The sequence below is a fragment of the Aspergillus tubingensis genome, assembly GCF_013340325.1.
Source record: "Aspergillus tubingensis WU-2223L DNA, scaffold_15, whole genome shotgun sequence".
NCBI lineage: Eukaryota > Fungi > Ascomycota > Eurotiomycetes > Eurotiales > Aspergillaceae > Aspergillus > Aspergillus tubingensis.
The window spans coordinates 805,738-829,458 of NW_023336289.1; the positions used below are offsets into that span (position 1 = coordinate 805,738).

Below are 23,721 nucleotides of genomic sequence, written 5' to 3' on the forward strand. Positions count from 1 at the left end.
AGTCGCCGGAGGAGCTCCGCGTCGGCTATTGACTCCTACCCGGTCAATAGCCGACGGCCTCCCAAATTGGATGGCCGACCCCGCATATCCTCTTTTCTATCTGGTTATTGCTGTATTATTGCGTTATTATCGCTGGATGATATCTTTCTAGATTACATAGTAATCAAAACTCACCCCCCACGCCAAATGGTGGATCTACCTCCACCGGCCATTCATAAATGCCCTGATTAATCGGATATTCCCCGTTGTATATCCCTCACTTCTTTTCTCTTTTCTTCTTCTTCTTCCTTTCCTTCCCCTCTTCTCCCCGCAGGATACTCTTTTCCTTGACATCATCGCCATCATGCCCGCCGCATTGCTGATCGGTGCCATCACCCATTCCATCCCCGAATGGAATGATCTCTCCTCTATTCTGACCTTGAAGGAATTCCCCTCCGGGACTCGCGAGGACTTTCTCCGAAACTGTCGCGACGGCCAGTACGACGATGTTGTTGCCATCTATCGCTCCAATACTTCTACGAAGGTGGATAGACTTCATGACGATAGACTTAAGGAAATAGCTAAAGCGCTTCAGTTCACCGGCCCTTTCGACGCAGAACTAGTTTCCGTCCTGCCCTCCTCACTCAAGTACATTGCCCACAATGGCGCTGGCTACGATAACATCGATGTCGCGGCCTGCACAAAGAAAGGTATACACTGCCTTTCCTCCTAGCATGACTCACACTAACCATCCCAGGAATCGCCGTCTCCAGCACCCCAGTCGCAGTTAACAACGCCACCGCCGACGTGGCTATCTTCCTAATGATTGGCGCGTTGAGACAGGCATATATTCCTGTCTCGTCTCTCCGCGAAGGTGAGCCCTGCCAACTCAACCCAGTAACAACTCCATCTAACTATGCAATAGGAAAGTTTCTCGGTCAGACAGGCCTCGGACACGATCCCCAGAACAAGGTGCTTGGAATTCTCGGTATGGGAGGAATCGGCCGTGTAAGTCCAGCACACAGGACCGGAGGAGCATTATATTAATGAGTTGTAGGAGGTGGCTCGTCGTGCGCGTGCCTTCGGAATGACTATCCAGTACCATAACCGGTCGCGTCTGTCCCCGGAACTCGAGGACGGAGCGACCTACGTCTCGTTTGATGAGCTGCTCGCCAATGCTGATGTGTTGAGTTTGAACCTGGCGCTCAACGCATCCACTCGTCACATTATCGGCAAGTCGGAATTTCAGAAGATGAAGGATGGAGTCATCATTGTTAACACGGCGCGTGGAGCGCTGATTGATGAGAAGGCCTTGGTTGAGGCGCTGGAGTCGGGCAAGGTTAGTTAAATTCTTCTTCGGAGGCAAGGGTAACCGGGCTAATGTGATGACTTAGGTATGGTCGGCTGGATTGGATGTCTACGAGAATGAGCCCGCTATTGAGCCGGGGTTGGTGAACAACCCCCGGGTCATGCTGTTGCCGCATATTGGTACCATGACTTATGAGACACAACGGGAGATGGAGTTGCTCGTGTTGAATAACTTGCGCTCCGGCGTGGAAACGGGGAAGATGATTACGTTGGTACCCGAACAGAAGGATGTGTTTGGGAAATAGATGTATTGTGAGAGACACCAACTTTACCTAGATATTGTATAGATCGGAGTATTTCATACCCTAAAGACTACATCCTCTGCATACTACAGCTTCCCCCAGATTGGGCTCATATTAAACTCTCACTCTTAGAAAGAACTTGCCCTCAGCTCTTTCGACCCTCAAATTTGAGCACTTGATGACGCTATGCTGATATCCTCACCCCTCCGTCATGGCTACACAATAGCTTATGACCACGACTACCAGCTAACCACACTTCGCATAGACTTGACACTAGTTACTACCAGACCATTCTTCCAACTACTCCTTCGAATTAGTATACTCTCTTTCTATATATCCCCATACAACCACTCATTAACTACCTATCCTTACGCCATCCATCATGAGCCCCAAAAGACCCACTAGGGCAACAGCGACAACCAAACCCCAACCCCAACCCGTAACCTCAGGACGCATCACACGACTTCGAAAGCCTCACCCTACAAAGATCACTACCTTCACCCGTATAAACAATCCCGCAGCGCATACCAACTCATACCCTCACCCGGAACGCCAAGAACAAGAAACAGAAGGTCACCCCCCATCCTGGGCTGATGTACACATACCCTACCGTCCCCGCCTCCTAGAGCATACTAACTCAAAAACCATGATCAGAATAGACCCGAACTCTGCGACGCCCTGCCCTGGTTCCGTTCCGTGCAAGGCGGAGTCTACCACAACGGGAACATATGCTGGGGGTTCCTGATCGATGCGGACTGCGGGATACGATCGTATTTGGATGATGAGGTGGTCATTACTCGTGTGTATGTTCATCTCTTCTCTTGAATCTCACATTATGTGGTAACAGAGTCTAACAATATCATGTCCAGCGGAGGCGGCTGCACCAAGGATGCAAACGGGAACTTAAAGCTCATCAAGGACCAGGATGGCAATAGTGCGGCGATGAGCAGTATACTGAATAGTATGAAGCTAAACGTCCCAGTGGGCATTGTTATTGGTGAGTAGGCCGTGCCGCATTTCGCATTGCAATGTTGATAATCATACAGGAAACCGCAATACCCTCCTACCCAGATCCCTCCCGCACCGATACAACGTCATGGCGTATTTCCGGATCACACACGTGTGGTACGAACGCATCGGCAGAAGAACAGGTGCGAAGGTCCGGTTCGAGAAGCTAGATCTGGGTAGTAAGAGCTGGTGGGCTGCGAAGCATTCCCCCTCTCCCCTGGAGAGGAAGAAGAGGGATTATGCGATGCAGGCAGAGCAAGCCCGCTGCGAAGCGTGCGATCAGCACAGCATACGCATATACGATGAAGGATGGATGTGTCTGCAGCCATCTTGTAAACTCTTCTGGATGATCAGTGGCTCGTCTTCAGCACCAGCGGATCTCATCTTCCACGAGAAATTCCTCAAATCCCGTCTCCCTCCGGACCCAACTATCCAGCCACATTATAGCCTCGTACCGGACTTACTTTCCACATTGAAAGATGCTGATAGCGATGCGTTGTCGAAGAGGATTACTTGGAAAGGGATCATATGTCCCCTCTGCAAGCGGTGCATTTCCCGGCGGTATTGGTGGGGATGGCGATGCGCGGATGATGATTCCGTCAGGGACAGGGACGGGGAGTGGAAGTGTCCCTTTGAGCACATTCTATCCATACGACCTATCGCTCTGCGTTGGGTGATCGATGACATAGAAATAAGCCCTATTAAGCGTGCGCTTAGCTGGGACGCGAAGTTCATGGTTCCGGAGGTTGACGATGTATCTCTTTATCCGTATAGAAAACTTACGTATACTATCCCCGAGGTGGGGAGCATTATGCATTTAGTTGCGAATCGCGAGATAAATACCCGGCGTAATGGTCCGGATGAGCTGTTTGGACAGTTGCAGTGTGAGGAGCTAGGGTTGAGGAGGTATCCGTTGGCGCAGAGTGTGGGTGAGCTATCTACCTTCTTGTCTATGCGGATGAAGGATTGAATGCTAATAGTGTATGTAGTTGCCGGGACGCTGACTGCTCATTTCGCTGTTAATTATGTGCGTTCATAACCTTCCTACCATTCGCACACCAGAACCTAATTCAAAAATGAAACAGGGCATGCCATACAAATACGTCGTCTCCGTCTCCTCAAAATCCTTCAAGGAAGCCTGTCCCCCAATTCTGCGAGCCATGGGCCGCCTAACCTGGGCCAGCAAGCAAGCCCATCTCGCCGCGGGGGATACCTTCCTTCCGCCAAATGAAATGCTCCTGTTGGGGTATCTGGAGGATATGAGAATCGGGGTACGTACATCTCTCCCTTGCCCTCTTTCCGGGGCATACAAAATCTCCGTCCAGAAGAATATTCACTCTATGGATAGTACCACGACGACGGCGAATCCTCCCTCGGCCCAACAATCTCCACCCTCTCTTTAGGCGCGAAATCTACCATGCTCGTGCGCATGAAATACAAATACTACCATGGCTACAGCAGAGCGAAGAAACTGCTCGAAGAGGATCCGGTCTTGCCTGGATGCAAGTATTTTCTCCGGCGGAGGGAGCTCAAGGCGGGGTTGCTGAGTGGGAGTATTGATCGCGAGGGGTATGATGAGTTGAGGCGTGAGGGACTGTTGAGTATGAAGAAAGGTGGTACTGGTGGAGGAGGGGAGGCGACGCCGTGTATTAAGATGGAGGTGAATCATGGTGATTTGGTGGTCATGACTGGGGAGGCATTGCAGAAGTTTTTTGAGGTATGATTCATTCCTTCTTTTTGCTCTCTGTCCGTCTCGCTCTATACATTGTCGGTTTATGGTTGTTGGGATGCTGATTGTGTAGCATTCGGTTATTCCGGATAAGAGGTTGAGGTTTGCGTTGACGGCGAGGTATATTAAACCCGAGTCTGTGGGGATCCAGGAGATGGAGAAGGGAAGATTGGAGTTGGGGAGGGAGTGGGCTTATGATGGGAAGTAGGGGACACTCCTTACTTGGTGGTCAGATAGTTGGGTTGGATGGAATAGCTGCTTTTGGCTTGCTTTATACGCGTTGCTGAGCTCTGGGTTATACTTATATAGCATCTACTTGCTAGGATGCACGAATCAAGTCTAGACAGTTCATTGTCTAACATAATCTACTAATATAACGCTCGAAAGTAGATAAAACAAAACACCAACAGTGGATATATATACACTTCGCTTAATTTTCAACCATCACCCATTAATCAAGCACTTTTCTTGTTGGCCTTCTGAGCCAACAAGTTCAACGCACTACCGGCCAGGACAAAAGCACACTGGTCCGGACTGAGAGTGTGCTTGACGGGGATCACCAGCGACTCGCCGCTGCGCTTGGTCACCTGCAGCTGGATGGAGCCCTGTCCACCAGCCTGCAAGACCTCATACAGTCCCTCGGTGGCCACCTGGTCACAAGCATCAATCTTGTCATAGTCGGCCGGGTTCTCGAAAGTCAATGGAACGACACCCTGCTTCTTCAGGTTCGTCTCGTGGATACGGGCAAAGCTCTTGGCCACGATGATGCGTCCACCCAGGTAACGGGGCTGCAGGGCAGCGTGCTCACGTGCACTACCCTCACCGTAGTTCTCCTCGGCCACGACCAGCCACTCAACACCGTTGGCCTTCCACTGGGCGGCCAGGTCCGGAATGGAGTACTGCTTGCCGTCCTCGTCGTAGGCAACGTTGGTCTCACCGGTGGCGGCGTTGACGGCACCGATCAGGGTGTTGGCGGAGATGTTGGGCAGGTGACCCTTGTACTTCAACCACGGACCAGCCGCCGAGATGGTGTCAGTCGTGCACTGGCCACGGACCTTGTACAGAACCTTGAGGCCGGAAAGGTCGCCCTTGGGGAAGGGAGCGAAGGGCTCCAGCAGAGCCAGACGATCCGAAGTGGGGGAGACAATCACCTCACAAGAGGGATCGGGCACAGCGGCAGTGGGCTGGAAGTCAGGGTTGCCATCGGCAAAGCCATCACTGGGAAGAGCGTAGCCGGTGGGAGGCTGGAAGCGGAACTCCTCACCGCTGGGGGTGGTAATGCTGTCGGTCATGGGGTTGAAGGTGGTGCTTCCAGAGTAAACCATGGCGGTGACGAGCTCAGGGGAGGCCAGGAAGTTCATGGTTCTCCGGTTGCCGTCGTTACGACCGGGGAAGTTACGGTTGTAGGAGGTAAGGATGGCATTGTCCTCGCCCTTGGGGACACCGTCTGTGCGCTTCCACTGACCAATGCAGGGACCGCAGGCGTTGGCCAGGACGGTACCGCCAGCTTGGGAGAAGGTCGACAGAGTCTGATCGCGGTCCAGGGTGGCGCGAATCTGCTCACTACCGGGAGTGATGAAGAAGTCGGACTTGGGCTGAAGACCGGCGGCAGAGGCCTGCTTGACCAGGTTCTCCGCACGGGTCATGTCCTCGTAGGAACTGTTTGTGCAGCTACCAATCAGACCCGCACCAAGGGACTCGGGCCATTGCTTCTCACGAACGGTGTCGGCGAAAGCAGACAGGGGGACGGAGAAATCGGGGGTGAAGGGACCGTTGATGTGAGGCTCCAGCGTCGAGAGGTCGATGGTGATCAGCTGGTCATACTCAGCACCGCCATCGGCACGGAGCAGGTTCCTGGGACCGGAACCGGCGATCTCAGAGGCGGCACGGGCAACATCAGCCCGGTGAGTCGCCTGCAGGTAGGGAACGTGGTTGGGGGAGAAGGGGAACACGGAGGTCGTCGCGCCCACCTCAGCACCCATGTTACAGATGGTGGCCATACCGGTGCAGCTCAGGGTCTCCAGACCAGGTCCGTGGTACTCAATGATGAAGCCAGTTCCACCACGGACGGTGAGCTTACCGGCCAAGTGGAGGATGATGTCCTTGGGGGCAGCCCAGCCGTTGAGCTTGCCCTCCAGACGCACACCCAGGACGCGGGGCGCCTTGAGCTCCCAAGGGGCGTCAACCAGCGCATCAACAGCATCCGCACCACCGACACCAATGGCAATGGCACCCAGACCACCGGCGTTGGGGGTGTGACTGTCAGTTCCCAGCATCATCAGACCCGGGGCAGCGTAGTTCTCCAGAACGCTCTGGTGAATGATACCGGCACCAGGGGGCCAAAACTCAATTCCATAGCGCTTGGCAGCACTCTCCAGGAAGTCAAACACCTCGCTGTTACCCTTGATGGATGCCGGCAGATCAGTGTCAGCACCACGCTCACCAACAATCATGTGGTCGCAGTGGATACTCGCGGGCACGGCCGTCGAGGGGAGACCGCAAGACATGAACTGCAGAAGTGCCATCTGGGCCGACGCATCCTGCATCGCCACGCGATCGGGCTTCAATTTCAAGTTGGCCTTGCCGCGAATGTCACGGCCATTGTTGGTGCCGGTCAGAAGGGACTCCTCGGGGTTGTCTAGATGGGCGTAGAGGATCTTCTCCGCCAGGGTCAAGTTGCGGTCCTGACCGAGCACGCGACGGACGTTTTCGAGGTTCTGAACGATCTTCGGGTAGGGAGGCAAGCGGGAGGAGGCTGCCGGAGAAGCCTCCGTGGCCAGGCCACGGCGACTGAACAGTCGTTGCGGAGAGAGGCACTTCGGGGCCAACTATAATACGGGGAAGTGGAGTGGTCAGTCCAAGCTGCTAGGGAGTCAATCGGGCTGATAACGGCACGACTTACCCTCTGAGAGGCGGTGGCCCGCTGCCAAACAAGCTGCCTCACCATTGTCACGCCGGTTACTTGGATGATAGCAGAGGGAAGTGACAAAGACTCAACGACGAGCAATTTTCTGTGCCATATGCTAGTGGCACTTTTCTTTTACCTTCCCCTTGATTGGCTCGCGCCACCGCCGATGCCGGATCTGGTGTCGATCTCGATTATGACTCATCCGTGATAAGCCACTAATATCATGTGGTCAAGTAACTGATGGAACAATAAATGTTCCGGATAGCCACATTTTACATCATCAAGGTATTATGCAGTACCTGCATTGTTTATGTAGTAAATGAAAACCTATTCCCTAATTTCACATAATGCATGCCTTATTCATTTTCCTCATTATCATTACACATCCAGGCATACCGTATACCTGCCGGGAATATTATCACATCATCAATATTATACATACCCACCCTGACCCAGAAATCCCACAAGCAAAACAGACAAACGATTAAACAACACCAATCTCCACCCCCGCAACATCTCCACCTCCCGTCCCGATCGCGATTTGATTCAGTTGGTGATAACTGGAGCCGTATTATCCCATTCATCACTCTCGGCCACATCGACCAAGTATCGTGCCACGCTGATCCGACTTGTACTGGCCATCATGGGAACTCCCTTGCCGTCATCCGGCCACACCTTGATGGCAGTTTCGTCCGTTTCGACTAGCCGCGACGGCCTCACAAATACATAACCGACCCCGCTGGCCAGGACTTCCCTTTCTGTTTCGTTGTGATCATCGTACTGATGTGACATATTAGATGTCTTCATGAGTAGGCGCAGTAGGATGTGCAGATTAGTCCAGGATGCTCCCACCCCGAATGCCTGCAGAATCACAGTCTTGCGGATTCCAAACTCTTTCATTGCAGCCACTACATTGGCGTTGCAGTCGGCCATTAAACGAGGGGGAGAGATGGCGGCAGCAAACGGACTATCGCTCGCTCGAGGCGCATTCAGCGTTACAATCACCACGTCGGGCTTGTCTGTATTGAACGCGGCTCGTACGTCATCTAGGTTCATCGGAGTGCCTGAGACATGTCAGCCGTGGAACACTTTTCAATCGAAGCAATAGCAGCAGCAAGAATTCATCATGTACTAACCTTGGATAACATCTAGACCGGGTCGTGGACCACCCAGCGCATCAGGTGTTCGGGCTAGGGTAGTGACCTGGTGGCCTTGGACATATTAGCCATATTCATCACCACGTCGTACGTATTATAAAGTAGCAGGTGCCTACCTCGTCCCAGCAGCTCGTCAATGACAAGCCTGCCACATCGTCCGGTCCCGCCAATTACGAGAACGCGCATACTGCTGATTGAAGACACCGGCGGCCGTGTATCGAACTCTTGAGCCAGCCAAGATTTCTGGGCACTATTCATCTGGCCTCATTTTGGATTTTCAGAGAGACCCAGGGCATCTAAGTACCCTCGCGCGTTTCGATGTCATTATCCATCGATTACGGAACAGGAGTAGTTTTACAGGGTTGCCCGGAGTGGCCCTCGGATCCGGTCTACTTCGGGTCCGGAGGGAGTCTTTGCAGCTGGGCCCAATGGCATCCACGATGGACTCGTGTCATTGTCCTTTTTTGTAGTCACTATGCACAGTTTTATGCAACCTTCTTACAACATTGTCCAGCTATTTCTAGTGAGTTTCGGCTCAGTATCCGTGTTGGCTGTATAGGGCAACTGGTCAACCCTTTGGTTCGGAGCCATTACATAATGATCGGGGGTATGGTGTGGATAGTTTGCGATAAACGAATTACTGAAAGACTACTAAAGAGGGGGGATTCTTTGTTATGGGAGTTGTGCGTCAGAATGTTCGCCTCCTCTAGCTGCTGTTTGCTACAAACTAAGTTTCAAGGAAGAGCTAGACGTCCCTGAAGTGAAGCCAAGATCCGGGGTGGGAAGGAAAGTTTCCACAAATGCTTAGCCACACAAAGTATGTCGGCCAAATCCGATATATTCAACTGTCTCAGTGAATAATATTCACTAGAAGGTAGAGAGTATATGAAAATCAAATCATTCATTAGAGCTGTGTAAGTAGTATTGTATTTTTCTGTTGCATGCATGATGACATCATTGTATACATCTCAATTTTATTGTATTAGACAGCGCTTGAGTAGAATCTGTTGGCTACTAGCAATAGTAGTAAATTATTTAGTATCTCCTGTTTATATTAGATTTCCTAGAATTAATCTATATTTTGCAAACATATTCACAATAAATAAAGTGCAGATCTGCTTTGTCTCCATGCAGGTACTATGTAACTGCGGCCATCTCCGTCCCCGCAACAGAGCGGAGGCCGAGGCTCAAGTCACCTGACGTCAGGATCCGCACTGAATTTTGCAGCCGACAGAGGGGCTGATGGATCGCCAGTGACGATATTGGTGGATGGTCCAGGCGTGTGGTCTGCTTCCAACGTTCAAGCATAAATAGTCTAATTCAGTTTTACATTTTCCGAGCTTGACGGTCGACAAAGCCCATCCACTGCGTCATGCCGGAACCACTACCTCCTTTGGCACCGGTTCCACCCCCGGAGGTGCAGAGCACCGTACCACCCAACGAATGGGAGCTCTATATAGATGCGTGGATCTTGCTTCTGCAAGTACGCATTGAAGCTCCTGATTCACAATTCAAAGAAATTGCCGCCCACGATGAAACTGCCTTGACCTTCTTGACCTCCTTCTATCATCAATCTGCCACCAATGGCTCATCTAGCTTCCATGCCGGGCTTAAAGCGCGATCATTACGGAAGCTTTGCTTCTTGTTGACGAGGAGGTTCCTTCTGGATGCCTCTGCAACACCGTCTGAGCTGCTTGATGTACATGTCCTTGCGAACATGTGTTGCACCTACCCTTCGAGCGCTGCCATGAAGCGACTATTGTCTGATGCCTGGAACAAGCATCAAGATACAATAACATCCAGCCTTGAGAAGGCCAAGACGAAGATTATCAGAGAGCTTGCCTCGCTCAACCCCACGAAGTCTACGGCTATCCTCTCTGACATTCGCCTCTTGACTATTCTGGCGTCCGCACTCCCCGGTTGCGGCCAGGTGCTCATGACCGGATCTGACTTTCTGGACACATTCGCCGATGCATACCAAACACACAAACGAGCGGATATCCGCAGCGTCCTCGTAGCGAACGTCTACGTTGGTCTAGCATCGCTTCTGAAGGGCCCCAAGCTGAACCTCTCCGCGCTGCTGGACCAGCTATACAGTCTAAAATCCAGCGCTGGCGTCGGATCCTCAACAACGAAAAAGGAGCCCACCCTCCTATCCGACGTCATATGCAGTACAGACCTCCTAGTCCGTCTCGCCCGCCATCTCAGCACCCACCCCCAGAAACGAGGCCAAGACCTCCTCACCAGTCTACGAACCTATCAAGAAGAAACAAAGGTCTTCCACCGTCGGCATCAAAAACAAAAGAAGCGACTCCTCGACAAAGGCAAAGGCCGCGCTGCTACGGATCTCCCCGCACCCGAAGACATGCACATTCACCGCATGTCTTTGATCACTCAAGTCCAAGATCTTTTCCCCGACCTAGGCTCCGGCTACATCACCCGCTTGCTAGACCACTACAATGACGACCCCGAAACAATCGTCTCGCATCTCCTCGACGACTCCATCTCCTCTGAGCTTCGCACCCTCGACAAATCCGAACAACTTCCTACATCAACGTCAACCTCAACCATCCCACACGACCCTCTTCCACCCCGCCCAACACCACCACCCAGAGAGCCAACCCTCCCAACCCGCAAAAACATCTTTGACAACGACGTTGACCTTGCCGAACTATCTGACCAATCCACCCTCCACCACGGCCGCCGCACCAACACCACCCAAGCCGACGACCTCCTCGCCGACCGCACCCACCACTCCGCGAACAAAGCTGCTATCCTTACCGCCCTGGCCACCTTTGACTCCGACGACGACGAACGCGACGATACCTACGACATTGCCGACGTCGGCGGAACCATTGATGACACCACCACCGACGATGCCAAGGCCGCAGCAGAGCAACAACAAGAGGCAGAATTCTCCCTCTACCGCACATATAAATCTAATCCGGCCCTGTTTGCGCGCGACTCTGCCACAAGACGCTCACAGCCCCGCGCTTCGCTTAAGCGCGAAACCGGCATGACGGATGAAGCGATCGAGGGGTGGGCAGTCATGTTGTCGAGGGATCCGAAACGGATGGCTAGATTGGAGGATAAGATGGCTTTTGGTGCTGCTGATGGTGGAGGGTTGAATCAGCCTGAGTTGCCGGCTACGTCGTATCGGAGACCTGGTGCTGGAACGGAAGATGACGAGAGTGAGGCAGGTGGGAGCAGCAGCTCAAGAGGAAGAGGTGGACGCGGACGCGGTGGGAGAGGTCGGGGACGTGGTGCAGGCCAGCAGGGTAGTACTCCTGGGAATAGTAACCCTGCTGTTACGCGGCAGAGGAAAGAGGAGAATAAAGCTAGTCGGGCGAATCATAATCGTCGACAGCAGCGAGCGAGGAAGGTTGCGAGGGCGGGGGGGATGATGGGGTAGTTAGTAGCGTGGACGGTAGTCCCAATAGTTAATGAGTTTACCGGAAATGATATAATGAAAGAATGAAAGAATTACTTGCTTTAGGCATTAACCGGGCGCTTACTCATGGAAAGTACTGTGAAAAGTGGCATGTCTAAACACCTGTAAGTATCTCCGCCTAGCATGGGTTACTATTTATCTGTGTTTCTATATTCGAATAGATCTATGTCAAATGTATTTTCGCTTGACTACTCCATTACTTGTTAGTATAATGCTGGCTTGTACATCATGGGTTGAAGCATTGTTGTATTCATGTCATAGACATACTAACAGAAGAAAAATCGAGTGGCTTTCGCCGCAACCCGACCTTCTGAGAGGCGACAACCTCAGAACCTAAAGCAACACCGGTGTCAGATTGGGCAAGGCGTCGTCCTTGAAAGGATTTATTCACCAATAAAGACTATTGGGGATTATCACAGGACTTGCTATCATCAACAGGGCGTGTCTAGATCGAGTAGATTTCCTGAAACGCATACCGGCATTTCCGAAAGAGGAAATCCACCCGCTCCTGCAGCGGCATCGACCAAAAGGGTAATACACAGCTGAAGCTTTAGTATTGCCATTGTTTAGATATAAGTGACTACTTCCAGCCAAATCTAGGATACGCAAAGTATAGTATCTACGAATATCGAAGATTTGCAATGGCAATAACTAGCCTCTTCCGAGCAGCATCTCCGCCTGAGAATGCGCCGACATACTTTGGTATCAGGTAACGGCGAGAATTTATACCCAACAAGGGTCGTTATACTGACGTGGAACAGGCTTGACAGTGATATAATATGGCTTCCTGGAGACTCATTATCAACAGGATACTGCCATGTTACAGGAAAGGTCGTGTTATGCCTCAGCCAACCACTCTGTGTCAAGGATGTCAAGCTGCACTTTGAAGGGCGGCGTTACATGAAGTACGACTATCACTCCTTCTGTGTGAATCAAACTAACAGATTATCTAAATAGCTGGCATAGTTTCTCCGAATCCCAGAGAGCTCATCATCACATGCCGTCCTTGGAGCGGGTATTCATGTATCAAACCTGGAACTTTCTACCTTATCCCGGGACTCCATCACCAACTACTCTACCAGCTGGGAACCACGAGTTCCCATTCACCTTTTGCCTATCCAACAGCACACCAGACACTATTGAGGGCCTCGGCGACTGTCATGCCAGATATCAGCTGAAAGCTACTATCAGCACAGCCGGCGGACGTCGTATCCACGCTGACACCTGGGTCAGGGTGCGTCGGATGTACAGATCACTATTGCTACCTGAGCCGAAGGTGAGTTATTATGCAATATGGCCTTGTGGGGTCTCAAATAAAGGCTAATTTCAATAGGTAATGCAGGAAATATGGCCGCAGAAGATAATTTATCGCGTTTCATTACCATCTCAGGCCTATACCTTCGGGAGTGTTGTCCCCATCAAATTTGAGTTTATTCCTTTATGCAAAAGGCTCGAGGTAGCAACCATCCACACTAAGGTTGAAGAGACACACAGAGCCTTACAACAGCCTGTATCCAACCGCAGGACCCGTATAATAGTCAAGGACGACTATTACCCCAGAGGTTGGGATGAAGACGAATACAAAATAACATCCGATAATGAAGAATGCTGGTATTCTACGGCCCGCTTCCTTCACCTGCCAAATGATCCAAAAGAATGTCTACAGAGCCTCTCTACTAATTTTCTTCGTGTCGAACACACGCTCACCATTCAAATCAAGCTCTTAAATCCCGATGGCCACCACTCAGCAGTATGACTTCTAGGTCCATTGTTCGTTCATCTTACTGACCACAATATAGGTCCTCTTAGAAATGCCCATTTCTGTTCAATGTGCCTCGCCACCTTTGCTAGAGGACCCCTTTGTTTGCTCCGTGCTTCAATCCCTGAGATTGATGGATGAGACGTGTGACCAGCCACTGCCGAGCTACAATAACCACATTATGGACCGAACTCCCGATGAAATTGCGTCCGAAGTACCTGGTGATGAGATTGAAGTTCTCCCAGAGCCTCCGAGTTATTGCCAGTTGGACGGTTTTTCAAAGCCACCAACATATGAAACTGCCATTCTATCAACATTTTCTAATCCTGTCCTATTAAATGAGGGCTACGCCTGACACAACATGCTGGGTGTGAAGTTCGTGCAGAAAAGATTCATATAACTAATCAAGTTTACCTCCTAAACACCTCAACTCTTGCCAACTGCATAGGCGAAGGCCTCATCCAGAATCCTCAGGCCCTTCTCAATTTCTTGTGCTGACACCGTCACTGGCGGCGCCAGACGGAAGACTCCTCCCATACCCGGAAGGTTAACAACATTACACGACAACCCACACGCCATGGCTCTGTCTGACACCAACTGACCTAGCTCCGGCCCAGGAGCCCGGGTACTCCGATCGGAAATGATCTCAATCCCCTGCAAAAGGCCCCGACCGCGTACATCCCCAATACACCAGTACTTCTTCTGGAGCTTTAGCAGGCCTTCCCTCAACTGCTCACCACGCTCCCTCGCTCTCCGGCAGATATCCTCTCGCTCCACAATCTCCAACACCTTGTTCCCCACCGCCGCAGTAAGGGGATCATTTAAGTGTGTCGTCAACCAAAGAAACCCAGCGTCCGCGCACCCCTGAGCAATCTCAGCTGTCGTACTCACCGATGCCAAAGGAAGCCCGCATCCTAAGGTCTTTGACAAAGCTAGAATATCCGGGACTATTCCAGCCTGCTCAAATGCAAACATGTGACCAGTGCGACCGACTCCTGTCTGCGCCTCGTCCATGATCAGCAACATGCCGCGCTTCTTGCACTCAATCGCCATGCGTTGCAAATATGCATTGGGGAGCTCCAAAATCCCCCCGGTTGACAGAATAGGCTCCATGACAAACGCAGCAAGCGACCCCACACTCTGCCGATCAATCATGGACCAACCAAACATCAGCTCCGTCTCCCAGTCATACGTCCCGTCCGCCTTGCGAAAGGGCGAGCGGTATGCATATGGAGCAGGAAAGGCAAGCTGACCTGGCATACACGGACCACCACATTTCCGGCCTGTGGAATACGTCGCTGATCCTGAGCCCTGGGTGAGGCCATGGTAACTGGCGCTGAAGGCGACAACTTCGAATTTTCCAGTGTACGCTTTGGCCATTTTAATGGCAGCTTCGATAGACTCGGAGCCGGTGCTTAGGAAGAAGGACTTTTCGAGGGGTGGAGGGAGGAATCGGGCGAGACGCTCAGCTAGGTCCGCTACTGGGTGGGTGATCATGTTGCTGAGGAGATGGTCTAGTTTGGCGGCGTATTCCTGGATTGTGGTGACGATCTCAGGATGGGAATGACCGAGCAGTGAGCTCATCTGGCCTGAGGTAAAGTCGAGGATGCGACGGTTGTTGGTGTCATATAACCAGGTGCCTTTGGCTTCGGTGATGATGACTGGAGAGATAGGGACTCCTGTGGACATGAGGTACATGTTGGCTTTGGCGAAGAAGGCGGCGGTGGTGTTGGGGCTTGTCATATTGTTCGATAGCGATTGCTTTTCCTTCGCTAATAATACAAATAATTATGTTGCTCAATCTGAACCTGTTTTCCATGTCAATCCAGGCCTCGTTGGCTATAAGTACTAGTTCCCCTCAGAGTGACCGCGGGCATAGGGTTCTGCTATCCAACTACTCTAATTGGCTGAGTTGCCCGCGGGCGAAGGTTCCCCGCGGCCACGAAATACTTCGCTTTATCGGAATCATCCCCTCCTTCTACTTTGAATCCACGGATCAAATATCCAGTAGAAAGGCATCCTGATCATTCTTTAAGAAAATGAAGGAGAGCAGTAGCAGCTCAGGCAGACCCTATCGGTCTCATGCGCATCCCGCATGTTTGCCTTGCCGAAAACGCAAGTCGCGATGCCGCACCAGAGACTCCTCGGCGACGTGCATGATGTGTCTGGCTCATGCAACCGAGTGTCTCTTTCCTTCAGCTGACAAGCCTGCTCAGAAGAAGCGAACCGTCAACCTGCAGCAGATTGCACCCAAGACAGCTCGGATTGAACGACCTTTCCCCCCTCAGGTCGTACTCCCGTCACCCAGGACCAGCCAACCTTCTGACACACCACAACCGACGAGACATTACCACCCAGCTCATCTTCCCACAGCATACTCAGATGGCAAGGTTGCAAGTCTAATGGATGTGGTTGGCGATACCGGGGACGATAGCTCCCATGTCGTCAGCCCAGTTGTTGCCGATGACAGTAGTATATTGGAAGGATATCTGTTCACAGTTCCGGATAATCGAAGACCAGGCTTGATGCACACTAGTTCGAAACCCAGTCGACTCATGCGGCAGGTACTGTTCAATACCATACCGAGGCGTCCGTTAGGAGTGTACTCAAATCAATCTCTCCCGTCCATGAAATGCGAGCTCATCGAAAAATACCTCGAGCCCGCGACGAAGGATGTTGTGGGACTGTAAGTCATCACAAATGATCGTTTACATGAGATTTCTTGTTACTGAGTGTTGTGCCTCCAGGTTCTTCGAATGCGCAAATATATGCTTCCCTGTGTTTGACGAGGCGTCGTTCATGAATGCTTACTGCACTCGCAAAGAGGAAATATCCCCAGCTCTCCTCTGCAATCTATATGCCAACTCGCTAATATACTGGGACAATTCGCCACAACTGCGTTCAACTCGCACACCCGACATCCGCTATATCTGGAACCAAGCTAACGAGGCTCTTCATTCCGAGTTGTTTCTGAGTCCTGGTATTTCAACTGTACTGGCGATGCTGCTGAATGTCTGCGGCAGACCAAGCACCTCGATCTTTGGCAATGGGGGTATGGTAGGGACAGCGGTAGCCCTATCTAATGCCTTGGGCTTAAATCGAGATCCCTCCCAGTGGAATATCTCTGCCCCCGAGAAGGGATTCCGCATCCGCGTCTGGTGGTTGGTCGTTATTCACGATCGGTGGTAGGATATCCCGCTTTTTTACTTCTCTCTTCCACTCTAACATTTACTAGGTGCAGCCTCGCCTACGGAACACCGCTCCAGATTCATCGCGCCCAATACGACGTCCCATTCCCAACCATGGACTATGTCCTCTCTTCTCCTGGAATGCCATCTCATGAAGCTGCGGCCTCAATCTTCATTGCTTTCACAACACTAACTGAGGTACTGGGTCAATACCTAGAATATATCTATCACGTCTCCAGTCCCGTGAGGAAGACAATCAATTCCCTTTCAGACCTCCTCACCAATTGGGAAGAATCCCTCAACACCAAGACCCGCCATATTATCCGCCGCGGAACCAACCTGACCACCCCTGGCGCGGCAAACCTGCGCTTGGCATACTTATCCGTGAAGCTTCTGCTCCGAAGAATTGCACTCGACCTGGACGACGAGCAGACTAAGACTTCCAATATTGATGATATGAATGACAGCACCTCCTCCTCTGTTTCATTCAAACACGTCGAGAGTGTGGCGGAAGAGATAGTGCATCTCGTAAGGGAGCTAGACGAGCATCAGCTACGTGGGTTTTGGATCCCGGTGCAGGCGTACTCGCTAACATCTGCGACGACATTTCTTCTGCGGAGTGGGCTACGCAGAGTTAAATCGCACTCTGTCGAGAGCGGCAAAAATCCACCCTTGGATGTGGCTAAAGAAATGATCGCTACACTGCAGTCTCATCGGCAGGAATTTGGGTGGGATCTGGGTGACGATTGTCTGTCAAACTGCGGCGAGCTGGTAGAAAGGATTGCTTCCTTGTATAAGGATGGTCCGGGCTTGTCTTTGAATGAGGAATTTTCTGATTCATTGCAGCCTTTTGATATAGATACATCGATCCTGGATGACCTGTTCTGGGACATGCCATGTATGGGGAACACCTTTACTTTATAACACCCGTTATTATCATCAACACATCCTTTTCAATATTATATCACTCTATATCTAACTTTATTAAATCTATACTCTATAATACACACTCACCCCTATCACCCACTACCCCTTAAACGGCGCAAACCTCGACATCTTCCTCAACCTCACCCCATAAATCATAAACAAAAACGGCACCGGAATGGCCGCCGCTGCAACACCCCCCAAAATGGACATTGCCGGCCCAACCCCCAAATTGCGAAACATGGGCTGCGAGAACAGCGGAAACGCCGCGGCCAACACACTCCGCAGGAAAGTATTCGAAGCCGTCGCCGACGCCGCATAGGGCCCATACGTATCAACCAGGAAATTTATACACTGGCCAAAGATAATACAAAATCCACATCCAAACACCATCGCCGCCACAACCGGCAATCCCCACGAATACTTCGGCTCAGCCGTCCACCCAAACCAGAACAGACCACCAGCGAACAAGAACCCACCTACAGCCATGGGCATCAGACGTGCCTCGGGTACAGGCTTACCGCCACCTTCCTCCCACTTGCGGATGTAGTATGGCTGGCCGATGAAGATGATGAACGCCGACGAGAGCAGAACACCGACAAACAGCCCGATGAAAGGCAGCGTAGCAACAACAGGCTTCCATTGGCGAATATCATCAAAAACAATCGGAAACACCTCAAGGGTAAGATACAGCAAAGCATACGTAAACGACGCATACAGCGCAATCACCGTAACCATCGGCTCAGTGACAAGCATGACCAGCGGACGCGAGAAATGCTTCGTAACGATACTATGCACGTCCAACTTGATGTGTTCGTGCGGGTGGTAGAGGTCCTTATTCCCGGTCTCCTTGCGCATACGCACCGCCTTCCGGTGTAGCAGCACGGGGCCGTATACCTCCGGAAGACAGAAGAAAGTGATGCCGAAGATGAAGAATACAATGATGGCCTCGATGTACTCGGTCCAGCGCCATCCCAGGTGCGGATTCGAGACAAGCGCGGCACCGATAATGGGCCCCATAGTTGGGCCTCCTACGACGCAAATGGCGTACGAAGTGCTGGCGATGCCGCGCGCCTTCATGTGGAAGATGTCGCCGAGTGCAGCGGAGACATTACTAACTGGTGCGGATCCGAATAGACCCGCGAAGTATCGGGTGATGAGAACTGAGGCTGTGTTTTTGCTGGTTGCGGTGCCGATGCTGAATAGTCCGAGGACGAACACCGCCGGCAGCATCGACCACCGGCGGCCGAAGAGTTCGGAGATGGGTGCCCAGCATAGAGGGCCGAAGGCGAAGCCAAGACTGTAATTCTTATTAGTAGCTGTTGAAGGAAAGCTTATACCGGGAATGATTGGGATATGTTACATACATATAGAGCGACACCGGAAGAATACTAACTTCCGTTCCAATGTTCAAATAAGCCTTAAGCTCGGTCTCCGCCGGAGAAATAATACTCGATCCTAGACTGGCGCTCAACGCCAATAATCCTAGCTGAAACGTGATCCAGCATTTGTACGCCGTCGAAAAGTTATGTGGGTTCTCGGGGTCGTTTTCCTCCCATTTCACTAGGTTAGGATCGGGGCCGCCGCCTGCATGTTCGACCTTGCCCTTTTCAGCATCTGCTGGTCGAGATGATGCTGGTAGCGGCGGTGGTGGAACGACAGTCATTTCTGGGCTGAGAAAGAGGCTGATATGCTAAGGCTGCAACGCACCCTTATTCTCCTTCTCTGCTTCAGATATTTTCTCCCATTTGGTGTTGTTTCGAGGGGGTGACGAAATTCCTACACTTTTTTTTTTCCTTTTCTCTCTGATTCGCCGCTTCGGGGTTTCGGCATGTTGTCCGGTAGATTTTCTCCGATATGCACGGGGGTGGCGTCGGATGGTCCGAACGGAGGGTCCGATGGTTGGGGAGTGGTTTAAAGGGTGGATGGGTTTGGCTGGGATGGTGCTGGGTGAGTGCTGGGTGTAGTGATAAGTGGGGAGTTTGGCACGACTTTTAGTGGTCTTGCTGCAATTGCCGAGCCCCCTTTGCATGCCTCCTGGCTGTTTTCGGTGGGCTCGGATATAACATGTTTCGGAGTTATCGGGCGAACATTCTCCGTTTGTAGGCAGTACCCACTCTTTGTTTTGGTTGTCAAGGTCTTATAACTTGTTAAGGGATCCTAGGCGATTTCTAGCGTGTTGGAGTTAGCTGTGAAGGAGATTGATTAATAGTTGAAGCCGAAGGAAGATTCAGATAGCTGAGAGTGTTCTACACTATGAATTCTCCGTAATATAAGTGGACTATCTTGCCCATCTGACTTGCATACGGCATAGCATCCGTGCAAATGTCGTGAAGATTACCAACTGATCTGGCCTTCGAAGTTTGATAATGTTTTACTGGCTAAAAAATATCCAGATAAGCTCAAACTTAAAACCCAATAAAGCGTTGCTGATGCCGAAAGAACCGGGGAGGATTTCTTGCGGTAGAACACGAACAAGGCAAAAGAATAATTGACGCACGGGGGAAGAGTTGAACTCCTTCGTCATAGAGCCCGCGTTGCCTTTACAACATACGGCATTGAAATTGGTATGGCCTCATCTCTTGATGGACAACGTCTATGACACCATGTATATACATCATTTCCACAACTCTTCATCTCAAGCAGACTCCTCTTCATCAACTCTCTCCCCACTCTCAACCTGACCAAACCCTTGCTGTTTCTGCATCCTCCGCATCAAGTCCGCCGCCTCAAATGTATACTTGCACTTCATCCTCAGCACCTCACCATAGCGATACATGACAATAGGAAACGGGATACAAGCCACGGTCAGAAACCCTGGCACACAAGAAGCCCAATGAATCCCCAGATTATGGTACATCTGATTCGTGAACAAGGGAAACACCGCTCCACCGGTCGACCGAACAATAGCCAGAGCCGCCAGCGCAGTTGCCGCATAGATAGTATACGAATCGACGAGATAATTCGTGATCGACAAGCTAGTAAGGATGCACCCGAAACCAAACGGCGCCGAGAGAATGATACTCGCGGACCAATGAATGCTCGGAAAATTAGTCCATGCAAAGCCGAATATGCCGATCGGCAAGGCGATGGAACCCACGATGGCTGTGGGGAGGCGGGATTCTGGGGTGGCCTTGCCGGTATTGTATAGTTTCATGTATCGTCTGTGGTAATCGTAGCCAGCGTACACTAGTCCTAGGATCTCTCCGATTGCAAGACCTAGGAATGCTAGACCGCCAATCCCTTCAGACCAGCCACGGTCTTCGTTGTATACGATTGGCATAACGCCCATGAACATGTAGGTCGTTCCGTAACATAGGGCTATGTAGATGGAAGCAACCGTGACGATCGGTTCATGCATGAGGAGGACCCATGGACGGATTAAGGCTCTTTGGAAGACTTCAGAGGGTTTCTTCTTGCCCTGGCCGCGCTCGAGAATACTAACGTGGACTTTTCCGGTGGATTTGCTTAGACGTTTTGCCTTTCGGAGTAGCAGTACTGGGCCGTATGTTTCTGGGACGAAGATGGTACCGATGATGCCGATCACTCCTACGAAGATACAGCACATCCCCTGCACCCATCGCCAGCCCACGTTCTCAGATACGAATCCGCTGATAATAGGGCCAACTAGGGGTCCTAGTAACGGTGCGAAGGAGTAGACTATCATCGCTAACCCTCGCTGCACTGGAGGGAAAATGTCTGCGATAGCGCCCCCTGCGTTGACTAACGGTGATCCGCCGAATGTACCGCTGAAGAATCGTAGGACAAGTAGGGTGGTTATGTTGCGGCTTCCGGCGGTGCCTCCGATAAATGCCACCATGCCGATGTGGGAGATTATCCAGAAGATCTTTCTGCCGTAGAGTTCTGATCTGATATCCGAAGAGATATTAATACAGGGTAGGTATATGATAGGTGAGGGAAGCTTACTGAGGAGTATTATCAGCATGTTGTTCTATGTGATACGGATCCAAGACAAATACTCACCAGAGGTGCCCATACTGCCGGCCCGACAGCAAATCCCAAGATAAAGAGGCTTATCCCTACAGAAAAGACCTCCGTGCTGATATTGAAATCTTTGATTATTTCATCGCTGGAGTCGGAATACGCGGAAGACGTGAACGTAACGGCGAACACAGAAGAAGTTACAATGAAAGCGATGAACCATTTTCTTGATGCCGACCAATTCATAGGGTTCTCTGGATCATCTCTATTGAACTCCACGATGAAGGGATCTGTGCTTGTTCCTTGCCCGTTATGAGCATGGGACTGTTCAGTCCCGCCATGACTGACTCCTATCGCAACCTCTGACTTGGGAGACATGTTTTTGGCTGCTGTGACACCACATAGAAAGCGACAAAGTCAGTTACATCGTTTCTAACAGAATTGCTTGAAAACAGTTAAATCTAGCAAGAGTGGCGTGGCCAGGTCATCCAAATCCCGTGTCGGCAATTAATCGCCTCTCAGGTTCCGATAATATTGATTCTTACGTCTGGTTAATCTAATCGCACTCATATGATCAACTACTTGCATGATTGTGCATACTGCAGCTGAGTTATCTGCTAGTTGGCGGCCAGATTGCGCAATAAGAAATATATTGATCACTGTAGATCATTTACCGCAATGGTACCTGATCTACGATCTGCATCTCCCAGGGACCCAATTTCCTGCAGTCACGTTCAGCTTCAGTTTCAGCTCGCAGCTACGCACTGCACTGGTCGCCCTGCTAGGTCACTCGGTGGCGCTAGAGCGCATATCAGCGGGTTGGAAGTCAGTTGGGTTTAGAAGTCGTTTTGCAGGGTCCAAACTTTGAAGCATTGCTTTTTCTTCTTGTTTTCCTGTTTTGGACACAGTTCAGCGCAGCGGTAGATGGCCGGCTACCAGTGACTTCACCGATGCACGACATTAACCAGTCTGATGATATCAAAGTATTCTGGTATCGAAACAAGTAGACTTTATAAACGATAAGTTTATGCGTATGCGTATGTATGTACGAAGATTGACTTTCAAACCCAATCAATCCCTGCAAAGTCAGTTCTAAATGAGTCCGGGCTGTGAGTCAGCAGACAGATTAGATGGGCGGACAACAAGGTAAGAAGAGGGGCTCAAGAACTAGCAAACAGACTTCTATGAGGGAAGATCTCTAATGTATGTGCTATGTACAAGTTGCGCCGAGAAGCTAGAGAAGCAGGACATTGAGGGTCCGACTGCAACAAATCAAATAGGAACCCTCTTCAGGCTAGTGGTCCTCACACCCAGTTCAAATCCCGAGTGGATCAGCCCTAGGCATGAATTTCCACCCGTAGTTTGGCATTAACTACACAACACGGAACCCGTTAGTACAAGGTCAGCACTAGACCCTTCCCAAGACCAATCACAACCAAAATCCCTATCCACACTGCACAGCTCTATCACACCCTATCTCAATTCCCCCCATAAGCTATCATCCACGTAGTCACTATTTTGCTACCAGCACTCACCACCCCCAACCCTGCCCTATCCATCACTTCGTCACAACTATGTCCTCACCATCCCCATGCCTCTCTGGCACCCACTTCGGTCACATCACGATAGATGGCGTTCGAATGTACGCTCGCATAACAAGCAATCAACGACACTCTCCAGCCTGTCATAGCGATCATAGGCGGTCTGGTCAGCTGCCACAGCGAAGGAGTCGTAGTGCAACGCCTTATGCCCGTGTATATACCTAGGACCGCGCAGGGTAGGGCCTAAGCGATGTGTCTTCGCGCGGACCTATAGCCCAGAACCGCGTGTATGAAGTGACCCGGTTACTAGAGGTAATAGGGACTGAGCCACCCTATATACTGGTTGGGTAGTCATATGGCGGTATCTTGATCCGGGAGTTTCTTCGCATGCATATCAAGTCGAAAGTGGCGGGGATGATGATTGCTGATTCTTAGAGAGAACCTAATCCGTTACCGCGGGGATGGTTTAGCTTGCTGGGTGGACTTGGGTTTGATGTGGTTTTGGGGTTAGATGTGAATTATGCA

The 23,721-nt window shown here is 51.1% G+C and overlaps 10 protein-coding genes across 10 annotated transcripts; 5 read left to right on the forward strand and 5 right to left on the reverse strand.

The window, feature by feature from the left end:
• Positions 1–343: 343 nt before the first annotated feature.
• Positions 344–1,592, forward strand: AtWU_11101 (D-mandelate dehydrogenase-like dehydrogenase; the record flags this gene model as incomplete). Its single annotated transcript, XM_035506203.1, has 6 exons — positions 344–523; positions 575–689; positions 737–853; positions 905–987; positions 1,037–1,318; positions 1,374–1,592. The coding sequence occupies 6 exons, from the start codon at positions 344–346 to the stop codon at positions 1,590–1,592; spliced, it is 996 nt and encodes a 331-aa protein (XP_035362096.1).
• A 379-nt stretch (positions 1,593–1,971) lies between these two features.
• AtWU_11102 (uncharacterized protein) lies at positions 1,972–4,534 on the forward strand (the record flags this gene model as incomplete). Its single annotated transcript, XM_035506204.1, has 8 exons — positions 1,972–2,184; positions 2,244–2,392; positions 2,459–2,586; positions 2,636–3,526; positions 3,587–3,624; positions 3,683–3,868; positions 3,946–4,314; positions 4,400–4,534. 8 exons carry the CDS (start codon positions 1,972–1,974, stop codon positions 4,532–4,534), a joined length of 2,109 nt encoding a protein of 702 aa, XP_035362097.1.
• Positions 4,535–4,781: 247 nt separating this feature from the next.
• AtWU_11103 (aconitate hydratase ACO2) lies at positions 4,782–7,273 on the reverse strand (the record flags this gene model as incomplete). Its single annotated transcript, XM_035506205.1, has 2 exons — positions 4,782–7,154; positions 7,229–7,273. 2 exons carry the CDS (start codon positions 7,271–7,273, stop codon positions 4,782–4,784), a joined length of 2,418 nt encoding a protein of 805 aa, XP_035362098.1.
• Positions 7,274–7,780: 507 nt separating this feature from the next.
• On the reverse strand, positions 7,781–8,577 carry AtWU_11104 (NAD(P)-dependent oxidoreductase; the record flags this gene model as incomplete). The annotated part of the gene is made up of 3 exons (XM_035506206.1): positions 7,781–8,298; positions 8,371–8,445; positions 8,508–8,577. The coding sequence occupies 3 exons, from the start codon at positions 8,575–8,577 to the stop codon at positions 7,781–7,783; spliced, it is 663 nt and encodes a 220-aa protein (XP_035362099.1).
• Positions 8,578–9,763: 1,186 nt separating this feature from the next.
• AtWU_11105 (ASCC2 family CUE domain-containing protein) lies at positions 9,764–11,803 on the forward strand (the record flags this gene model as incomplete). The annotated part of the gene is made up of 1 exon (XM_035506207.1): positions 9,764–11,803. The coding sequence occupies one exon, from the start codon at positions 9,764–9,766 to the stop codon at positions 11,801–11,803; it is 2,040 nt and encodes a 679-aa protein (XP_035362100.1).
• Positions 11,804–12,483: 680 nt separating this feature from the next.
• AtWU_11106 (arrestin family protein) lies at positions 12,484–13,956 on the forward strand (the record flags this gene model as incomplete). Its single annotated transcript, XM_035506208.1, has 5 exons — positions 12,484–12,551; positions 12,604–12,747; positions 12,800–13,118; positions 13,176–13,592; positions 13,642–13,956. The coding sequence occupies 5 exons, from the start codon at positions 12,484–12,486 to the stop codon at positions 13,954–13,956; spliced, it is 1,263 nt and encodes a 420-aa protein (XP_035362101.1).
• Positions 13,957–14,027: 71 nt separating this feature from the next.
• Positions 14,028–15,344, reverse strand: AtWU_11107 (aspartate aminotransferase family protein; the record flags this gene model as incomplete). Its single annotated transcript, XM_035506209.1, has 1 exon — positions 14,028–15,344. One exon carries the CDS (start codon positions 15,342–15,344, stop codon positions 14,028–14,030), a length of 1,317 nt encoding a protein of 438 aa, XP_035362102.1.
• Positions 15,345–15,640: 296 nt separating this feature from the next.
• On the forward strand, positions 15,641–17,713 carry AtWU_11108 (Zn(II)2Cys6 transcription factor; the record flags this gene model as incomplete). The annotated part of the gene is made up of 3 exons (XM_035506210.1): positions 15,641–16,287; positions 16,349–16,786; positions 16,837–17,713. 3 exons carry the CDS (start codon positions 15,641–15,643, stop codon positions 17,711–17,713), a joined length of 1,962 nt encoding a protein of 653 aa, XP_035362103.1.
• A 102-nt stretch (positions 17,714–17,815) lies between these two features.
• AtWU_11109 (MFS transporter) lies at positions 17,816–19,379 on the reverse strand (the record flags this gene model as incomplete). Its single annotated transcript, XM_035506211.1, has 2 exons — positions 17,816–19,013; positions 19,081–19,379. 2 exons carry the CDS (start codon positions 19,377–19,379, stop codon positions 17,816–17,818), a joined length of 1,497 nt encoding a protein of 498 aa, XP_035362104.1.
• Positions 19,380–20,351: 972 nt separating this feature from the next.
• AtWU_11110 (MFS transporter) lies at positions 20,352–21,659 on the reverse strand (the record flags this gene model as incomplete). The annotated part of the gene is made up of 1 exon (XM_035506212.1): positions 20,352–21,659. One exon carries the CDS (start codon positions 21,657–21,659, stop codon positions 20,352–20,354), a length of 1,308 nt encoding a protein of 435 aa, XP_035362105.1.
• Positions 21,660–23,721: the final 2,062 nt, after the last annotated feature.